Source organism: Nannospalax galili, unplaced genomic scaffold, assembly GCF_000622305.1.
Source record: "Nannospalax galili isolate Female #2095 unplaced genomic scaffold, S.galili_v1.0 scaffold1328, whole genome shotgun sequence".
NCBI classification, from domain to species: Eukaryota; Metazoa; Chordata; class Mammalia; order Rodentia; family Spalacidae; genus Nannospalax; species Nannospalax galili.
In genome coordinates, this window is record NW_008358795.1 from 311,465 (window position 1) to 320,970 (window position 9,506).

The following is a 9,506-nucleotide window of genomic DNA, read 5'->3' on the forward strand; positions in this document are numbered from 1 at the left end:
GTGTCATGAAATTCCAGGGTGTTGAATCCCTTGGAACTGGAGTTACAGACAGTTGTCAGCTGCCATGTGGGTGCTGGGATTCGAACCCTGGTCTTCTGCAAGAACAGCCAGTGGTTGTTTTTGTTGTTGTTTTTTGTTTTTCTCTTTTTTGAGACAGGTTCTCCCCGTAGCCCCAGCTGTCCTGGAACTCGCTATGTAGACCAGGCTGGCCTTGAACTGACAGAGCTCTGCCTGCCTCTGCCTCCAGAGTGCTGGGACTACAGGTGTGTGCCACCACCTTTTTGTTTTTTTTAAAGAGACTTCCTCAGTTTAATTTTAATCATCTTTAATAGGTTGTCAAATTTATTTTCAGAGAAATCAAATTTATCTTTGTATATCTTCTCTCTTTTTTCCTTGCTCCAATAAGCTGTCTGCCACTTACATCAAACTGTTCTCAACACATACTTCATCAGCCAGTGTTCTTAACTGCTGAGCCATCTCTCCAGCCCCCACAGCTATTCTTGCAGATGGCCCAGTTTGGTTTGATTTGTTCCCAGCATCCACATGGTGGCTAACAACCACCAGTTCCAGAGGATCTGACACCGTCTTCTGGCCTCTACCAGCATTGCAAAACATGGTGCACTTACATACAGGCCAACAAAACGCTCAGACACTAAAAATAATATATTTTCTTTAAAAAATTAAAAATCGGAGCCAGGCATGGTGGCGCACACCTTTAATCCCAGCACTCAGGAGGCAGAGGCAGGCAGATCTCTGTGAGTTCAAGGCCAGCCTGGTCTACATAGTGAGTTCCAGGACCCTGTCTCAAAAAGACAAAAAAAAAAAAAAATTAAAATCAGGGCTGGACAGATGGCTCAGCAGTCAAGAGCACTGACTGCTGTTGCAGAGGACCCAGGTTCAATTCCCAGCACTCACACGGCGGCTACAAACTGTCCTTAACTCCAGTTCCAGGGGAATCCGAAGCCCTCTTCTGACCTCCAATGCATTACATGACACAGGTGCACTCACATACATGCAGGCAATACACTCATACACATAAAATAAAAATTTTTTAAATTAAAAATCAGGTCGGGCATGGTGGTGCATGCTTTTAATCCCAACACTCAGGAGGCAGAGGCAGGCAGATCTCTGAGAGTTCAAGGCCCACGTGGTGAGTTCCAGGCCAGCTGGGGATTCAGGGAGACCAATCTCCAGGGGTAAATACAGATTCCTGGGCCTCATCCTCAAGGACTTGAGTTCTGTAGGTCTGGATGGGTCCTGCTTGCTGCCTGCAACAAGCTCTGCTGTCCCAAGGACCATTGGGTTAGTTAGGGGAAAGTTTGCTGGAGTGTTGTAACAATGAGACCTCAGAACTCAGCATGTGGGAGAGGTAGGCTATCTGCTTCAAGGCTACACACTTTCCAGGCTGGCAGGGCCCTCCTGCGTGCTCAGCAGGGCCTTCAAGGCCAGTCCAGTTGTCACACTTATAACCAACAACGAGGATTTTCCTCCAACAAAAGTGGCTGGTAATTCTCATCCATCCTTTTTTCTCATATTTCTCTGGGAAGAACTTTAGGTTAAGCCTCACATAGCTGCAAAGGAAGCTGGAAAACACAGCCTTGCTCAGGGCCACCTACCCTTCTGCCCCACTTTGAGCATGAGAGAACCATCTGGGGCAACCACCAATAGTCTATGACGCATGGTGCATTGAAGGAGAGCTTCCATAAGCTCATGAAGGGGCCAGCCTAGGAGAGTTGGAACCAGGTAATTCATAGGAGACAGCCATGGCAGGAATTCCAGAATTCAGGTCACCATGGAAAACTCAGGTTGATCTCAGACCAGATCAGAACACTATAGTCAGTACAGACTATGTTCAACTGTATTGTCAGCTAAGGGAAGTTTCTCAGCCAAATGTTTAATTATAATTTAGCAACTGAGATGGGTAAATAGAGAAGTCCCATAAGGAGGGGTGTAGACAAGGCAGAGATGAACTAGAGAGGGTGAGTCAGAGCATGGTAGTGAGGGCGAAAGTCTCAGCAGACAGATGTGTGTGGCAGGACTAAGATGCAGGTGTGGTAGCTGGAACAGGGGAGACAGGTTGCAGGGTAGAGGGGGGAGCATCATCACTTCATTGGACAAAATTTTATTGAATATATCTGTTCAAGCATCAGGCTTATCCCCAGAGACAGAAGTACAACCTGACCACAAGGCTTTCATAGACTAATGACCCTGAGGAGCAAAACAGGCAAGAGCTATGGTGGAGGCAGGCAGGCGGGCTGAGGTGCCTGGGAACCCAACATCAGCCCACAGGGGACTGGAAGGAACCTAGAGACAGAGCTCTGCCTGGGTTGAGGAGGGAAGTGGGCCAGCTGGAGGGATGCTGGGGACGCCCTGCTGAGGACTCCTGGGTCATGACAGAGGAAGGTTAGAAGGAAGCAACCAAGAGAGGGCTGCCCAATGAGGAGGGACAGACAGGTGTTGAAGGTAACGGAAGTCCCTGAAGGATTCTGGACGGGGAGGAGATACAGGGTTCTTCTCCAGTCCAGGGGAGTGGCTTGAAAGGAGGAGTGGAAAGAGTCAAGTATGTACCATCACTGGAACCCAGGGGGTGGGTGATGCCAGCACAGTGACTAGTCCCTGGAAGCTCCTTCAGAGGGGCAGCTGTGGCATGGTGACTGTGTGTCATCAGATCCCCTGGCTGGTTTGTGCCTTATGTCCCTGTTTCATGGAAAGAAGGAGTCCTGGTGGGATGGGCTGGAGGCAGAATGTACCTTGGAGTCTGTGCAGAGCCAGGGTCAGTGGTTTATTGCTCAGTGGCTCCTGCACTGCTGGGTGTTGTGAGGGAGGTGCCTCTTGCCTGCCAACTGCAAGCTAGGTGCTTTAGCTTGGCCTCAGATCCTGCTGTGGGCCATGGTCCTGCTGTGGAGCTTCTAGCACTCCCTGGCCAGGCTCATCTCCACAAGCGCAGGAGATATTCATAGCTAAGGAAGGTGACGGCGTTGACAGGAAAGGCACGGGCGCTGTTCAGGGTCATCCCCCGGAAAAAGACCCCTACTCCTTCCTGCCGGAAGCTGCTAGCCATACAATCCAGCATCCCCCGGTATTTTCTCCCTTTCAGCCCATCCATCTGCATCCGGGACTTGATCACATCAAAGGGTGTGGCTGTGATCCAGGAGGCGATGCCTGCAAATCCCCCTGCCACCAGTACTGTGGCTGAGCCTGGAGCAGAGAGAGCCAGGGTAGGGTCAGACTGGAACAGAGCATCTCCCCAGCCCCTAATGCCCTCCCTTCTGCCATACCCTAACGCCACCTCATACTTACTGGGATTTTGGCCTTCTGGTGTGTACTGGCGACACAGCCCTTCATAAGTGACAAAATACATTCCTAACGTGGGGGTGTCCCTCAGCACCAAGGCCCAGGATCCTCGGAACAGTCCCTGGGGCCCTTCTTCCCGAAAGATGGAGGCTGCACAGTGCACAGGTCCCCGATACCGGGGTTGATGGCTCCCTGGCTGCACCCTGGGCTCTGTCTGGTTTTGTAGACGGACTTTGATGAGGTCGAAAGGGGCCAGGCAGTAGGCCTGTTGAGAAGGACACAGAGGGGCCTGGATCAGCCTGGGAATTGTCTGCCTACAATCACAATGGGGAGACAGGGAGAGGGGCTCCTGCCACCAGCTCCTGGCCTCTCACACACATGACTGGGTGCGGCCAAAGTGTCTGGGGACAGATAGGGACAGGCTTCCTCCCTTATCTGGCCTGATATGGGCCCAGCTCATGAGATAGTAGGCCCAGGCACTCAAGGACGAGTAGGAGCGAGCTCCCTAAGTCCGGGGAGGAGCATGTGTTTGCCATGGCTGCAGCTGAATAAGGATTTATCCCCCGAGCAGAAAACAAACAGTGAGGGACCGAGCCTCCCTCCCCTGTGAAGGTCATCTCACCAGCACTGTTCCAATAAGGGCCCAGCATCTCAGTCCCACTCCCTCCCCTTCTGCATGGCACCTCCCCGAGGCCCCCACAGGCAACACCAGGGCCAACCTCCCTGCCTCTCACCAAGGCCTAGCTTCTGGTATCCCAACACACAGGCTTTTAAGGGTGGGGTGATAGATGGTGGTGATAGGTGAGATTTGGCAGGTCCTAGAGCCCTTACTATTTTCGTGGGATGCCAGGACACAGGTTTGGGGTGACACTAGATTGGGATGGGGAGGATCTGGAGGGGGTGAGGGTTGGGTCAGGGATGCAATTACATTGAGGGAAGCTGCTTCCCAGGCATGGTGGTGTACACTTTTGACCCAGCACTGGAAAAGAGGCAGGAGGATTTCTGTGAGTTCCAGGCCAGCCTGGGCTACACAGTGAGACCCTGTCTCAAATACAAAAACAAAACTGCCAAAGTACAGGTGAGAACTGGGGTCCTGGCTGGGTGTGGTAGCTCATGCCTATAATCCCAGAGGTTGAGGTGAGAGGATTGCCACAAGTTCAAGGCCAGCCTGAGCTACACAGTGAGACCCTGTCTCAAAAAACCAATCAGGGCTGGAGTAGAGAGATGATTCAGTGGTTAAAAGCACATACTGCTCTTCCAGGGGACTTGAGTTCAGACCCCAGCACTCAGGATGGCTCCAAGACTGAATGGGGCTTTCATGAGGTGGGAACCATGGAGACTTAGGTGCTATTTAACTACTGACAGGGGCAGCTTCAACCAGGTCAAAAGCAACATTCATGCCATCAGAGTCTGTGTACTTCTGCCCCTTCCTCCCACTTCCCCACTGAAACACATTTGGGCTTCAAGACCCTATTGACAGTAGTTTGAGCCTTGCCAGTAAACCCAGGCTCCAGGCAGTTCCTAGCCCCAGTCCCCACCTGTGGCCCTGACAGCCCCTATCCTTTCCAGAGAGATAAAGGGAAGGTGAGTGAGGAGAGGGGCCTGGCTGGGCTTAGATCAGGCTGCTTCACCCAGGTCTGAGGTCACTTACTGGTTTTGTGGGGTGCAGACCTCTAGGTTTGGGAAATATGTAGGTACACATCTGCACACAGATGGGCAGTAAACTGGGTTTGGTGGCCTATAGCTGTAATTCCAGATTTGGGGAGAAAGGCAGTAGGATTATTGCAAGTTTGAGGCTAGCTTGATCTACAGCCTTAGTTACAGGCCAGTCAGGGAGACATAGTAAGACCTTGTCTCAAAAAGCTAAAAGGAGGAGGAGGAAGAGGAGGAGGAGGAGAAGAAAAGGAGGAAGAAGAAGAGGAGGAGCAGGAGGAAGAGCAGGAAGAGGAGGAGGAGGAAGAAAAGGAGGAAGAGGAGCAGGAAGAAGAGGAGGAGGAAGAGGAAGAGGAGGAGGAAGAGCAGGAAGAGGAGGAGGAGGAGAGGGAAAGGAGCAGGAGGAAGAGGAGCAGGAGGAGGAAGAGGGAGAAGAAAAGCCAGGACTCTGGGGTCTCAGTAATCATTAACCACTGGAGTGTGCAGTCTGACTTTGTCCTCTGGTCTTGCCCTCTGTCCCATGAAGTATCAGCAGCATCAGGGCAGGTACCCATTATAGGGTCACCCAGGAACCCAGCTAGGTATAGATTGAACTGGCACTTGTTCCTTTGTCCCTTCACACTCAGACACTCCCCTCGGCTCAGGTCTCCTCTGAGGCCTGGAAGGCCTTCCTGCCCCCACCACACCCCTCAGAAGCCTGAACACTACAGTGCTGAGAACAAAGACCAAAATGAATGATGGGAGTGACTTAATGATTAGCATTCCCTGAGATCTGTGACCTGTGGCCTCAAGTGAGGCTCAGAGATTATGGTTACCCAGGAACTTCAGGCAAAAGCCTGGGCTGAGCAGGCAGGATGAACCAGGACCACCTTAGGAACACCAGAGAGCAGGGTTTTGAGCTTTAGTAAGGATGCAGGTTCCTCAGGGTCAAAGGTCATCCTGCAGCATAGTCTTCTCAGAACTCTGGAACTAGAAGATCCCTCTGAAGGCAGACAAGCCTGAGGGTGGGCATTGACTGGCTGGTATCTTCTTGGCACTACCTGCTCAACTCTACCTTTTGCTTCCTCTGGTCTCCATGACTCCCACCTCTAGGTCTGCAGCCTGGCAAGCCACAACATGACCAGGCCACTGGGAGCAACAGCCACACGTACCCTTTGGGAAGGCCTGACCATGTACAGCTGTGAGTCCAGAGGGGACTGGGAGGGGACAGATCCATCACTGTCACACCTGCACACCTACCCACACGCTGCCTTCTTACCTGCAAGAGGCCCCCAGTGCAACCTGCTATGAAGATGTTCGTGTAGCTGGGCGGCTGGGCCCGCCGCTCCTGGTGGGAAGTCGTTGTGAGTGCCATCAGGGTATTGCTGTACACTCCAAAGAGGACAGAGTTGACCAGGGCTACACTGGCGATGGGAAAGCTCATTCCCTTGAAGAAGCCCAGGAGCTGCAGAGCAACACAGTGACACTAGAGGACGCATAGTGGGTCTCCCACTCCCCATTCCAGCTCTGGCCAGGCCTTATGTACTGGCTGTACATCACTCCTGCTTCAGTCCTGTCCCAGGACAACAGAGCAGGGGAGGCGGGGAAGGCCTCAGCTCCACCTTTGGGGTGTTAAGCTACTGCCAGGCACCCTCAAGAGCTGAAGACTTGGAACTCGTTAGCAAGAAAAAGAAAACAGGCGACACCTGCCCCCGATGACTCCCACCCCAAAGAAGTGGACCACGCACCGACTCATGGCGGTAAGTCTTCAGAACGCAGTCCACAATGCCCCGGTATGTGTTCTGGGTCTGCAGCCGCACCTGGATGAAGAGGATGGGGCAGGTAAGGCAGGTGGGCAGGCCAGGGCTGCTCCCACAGCAGCAGCCAGATCGCCCACACAACAGGTGCTGGCGGGCACATGAGGCAAGAGCCAACCCAGCCAGCCAGGCCTCGTCTCTCGTCCATGTTCAGAAGGCCAGACTGCCTGCTGCTCTGGTGTCTCTGTTACTAAACTCACCTTTACAGTATCAAAGGGGTGTCCCAGGACCAGACCCACAGCTCCTGCAATGACAGGAAGATGCTATGAGTGAGGGCCGTGTGCAAGTCTATTTTAGACAAAAGAGGGATTGAGGCAGAGCCAGGAGACCAGGCCTGCTCAGACATCCATCACCCACATTCTTGGGACTCCAAAGGGATTCCTGTTGCCACATCCTGCCCCATCACATCTAGCACTGGGCCATAAAGGTATTGGGACAAGGGAGGGAGATCCCTGGGCCTCACCTGAAGACATACATACACAATAGGGAAGAGCCAGCTGTGACACACTGAACATGGGGCTCTGGAAGGAATGGCCGCCATGCCTAACCCCCCATCAGCTGTACACCTGCCTTTCTTCCTCTCAGAGGTCCGTGACCTTGAATCAGAACAGACCCTGCTGGCCTCTTCCCCTGCCTTCTCCCCATTGCCATGATCAGTGCAGAGCTGGGGGCCCTTCCCAGAGTCCTGCAGGCCCCAGGGGAGGAGGCCACCCACTACCTAGTTTTCCTTTCCCTGGTAGATGCTGCTTCTGAACACAGCCATCCCCACAAGGCAGGTTCATGCTGTCCTTCTTCCTCATGACAGGAATGTCACCTGAAGCTGGGCTGGGTACAGCCCATCGCAGGCCTCAAGACCTAGGAGTGTCACCCATTGCCTGGGAGGGCAGATTTCCAAAGGAGAATTCAGGACAGCCTGTGAGATCAAAGGTGGATGCCGTCCAGGCCCCTCAGAAGAGGCTGGAAGAAGGGGCTCGGGTGTAGGCTGCTTCCTAGCTCTCAGACCTGCAGTGGTATCTGGCAGCGTGGCCTTGGGATGCAGAAGTAGCCCCTCCTGCTCATGCCTTCCTCCCCTCTCCTCCTCATTGGCCGTTCCTAGGAGGTTCTTGGGACAGCTGGCTGTAGGAGCTCCAGGGGGATCAGCTCCTCTTGACAACCCACCCTCTCTAGGAGGCAGCCCACCCTTGGGGGTGCTGAGACAGAAAGAAGAAAAATGTCTCACCAGAGATCCAGCCAGCCACAAACTCCTCCACAGGCATTATGTGGGAACTGGAGCTCCAGGCAGGGCCGCAGAGGAGACTGTTGCAAGTGCAATTCCCACCCCCTCTCCAAACCCGATAACCTCCCACTAATGTTTAACCCCGGCTGGATGGTGAGAAGTGGCCCAGTGCCCAGACCTCAGGCAACTATTAGCGAGGCCAAGCCAACTTCAGTGACCCTGGGCCTGGAAGAGGTGTGTGGAATCAGGAGTCTCTGAAGGTGACAGCCCCACCTAGCCTGTGTCCTGTGCCTGGATAGTGAGAACCTCACCCTGTGGCAAGAGCTAGCAACTGGGTCCCAGCTTGCTGATCCCTCCAAGACTACCTCAGTCAGCAAGAGACCAGGCCCTGCCTGCTCAGCCAGCCAGGCCCAAGCTCCTGTTCATCCCCAAGGAACCCAGGCCTCACCTACTAAGACAGGCTGTGAAGCTGTGTGAAGGCAGAGGGTCACCACCAGATGGCAGTCCCAGGCCGTAGTGGCCCGCAGCAGCCACCTGAACCCAGGGTAGGCTGAGAACCACCCTGGAAGGGGGGCGGGGGGCAGAAGTGAGTGACTCACCAGGCCCTGAAGCCTGTTTGTCTGCTCCCTTCAGAGCTGTTTACAGCTTTGCCCGCCGTGTGAATCAGAAACACATCCTCTTCTTCCCCAGGGGAACCAACAATGGGGCTTTTGACTATGTCATAGATTGTGCAAAGGCCTGATGATAGTCCGAGTCAAAATCCAATCCTGCTCTCCCTCCCGCTCTCTTGCCTTCATCCTTGGGATGATGAAGCCGGAAGACCCTCACCAGATGCCAGCGCCTACATTTTGGACTTTCTTGCCTCTAAACTGTGAGCAAGAAATGTCTTTTCTCTATAAATTAAAACGAAAGAGAGGCCAAATCTCTTCTACGCTGTCTGAGCCCTCACAGTACCGCCCTTCTCCTATGACCTCATGTCCTGCTTCCTGCGCCACTATGAACAGACTCCCCCACCCCACCCCCAGGCCCTCAGGCTGGCGGTCCTCTTCCTGGACACCCTCCCTAGTCTCCTTCAAGCTGGGGCTGAAATGTCACCTTTTCAGTGAGGCCTCCCCAAGTCATAGCATGGACAGTGGCAATCTGCCAGCTCACCCAGCAGTCTGTACCCCTCTTTCCCAGGCTCTTCCTTTCCTTTCTCCCTTTGCAAATGTCCCTGACCTGTTATCTCTGCAGACAAGGACCTCTGGCTGTTTTATCCACTTACATGCTTAGAGGATTAGAGAAGTGTGTGACACAGGGGAGGAACACAAGAAATCCTAGTGAATGGATGGATGAATGAATGGATGGATGGAAAAGTCAGAGAACAGTGTTAGTGGCCAGGCCTGATTTCTCTCATCTCCAAGGGATCAAGAAGAATGCAAAAGCCCCTGTCCATCAACACATGATTGGATAAAGAGAATGTATACCACAGAGTTTTCTTCAGGAAAGGAGAATACAATGATGTCATTGCAAGACGACGGATGGACCTGGATCATCATGTTAAACAA

At 53.2% G+C, this 9,506-nt stretch overlaps 1 protein-coding gene across 5 annotated transcripts; it reads right to left on the reverse strand.

The window, feature by feature from the left end:
* Nucleotides 1-1,199: 1,199 nt before the first annotated feature.
* Slc25a45 (solute carrier family 25 member 45) lies at nucleotides 1,200-8,910 on the reverse strand. 5 transcript variants are annotated; one of them, XM_029558216.1, is made up of 7 exons: nucleotides 7,963-8,910; nucleotides 7,223-7,339; nucleotides 6,944-6,987; nucleotides 6,675-6,746; nucleotides 6,206-6,391; nucleotides 3,301-3,559; nucleotides 1,200-3,198 (listed from the first exon to the last, which is right to left on the reverse strand). In XM_029558216.1, exons 5-7 carry the CDS (start codon nucleotides 6,368-6,370, stop codon nucleotides 2,930-2,932), a joined length of 693 nt encoding a protein of 230 aa, XP_029414076.1. In that variant the 5' UTR covers nucleotides 6,371-6,391; nucleotides 6,675-6,746; nucleotides 6,944-6,987; nucleotides 7,223-7,339; nucleotides 7,963-8,910; the 3' UTR covers nucleotides 1,200-2,929. The 5 variants fall into 5 exon arrangements, with proteins under 5 accessions (XP_029414076.1, XP_029414075.1, XP_008820396.1 ...); XM_029558215.1 differs by having other exon boundaries at nucleotides 7,207-7,339; XM_008822174.3 differs by lacking the exon at nucleotides 7,223-7,339.
* Between the last annotated feature and the right edge of the window lie 596 nt (nucleotides 8,911-9,506).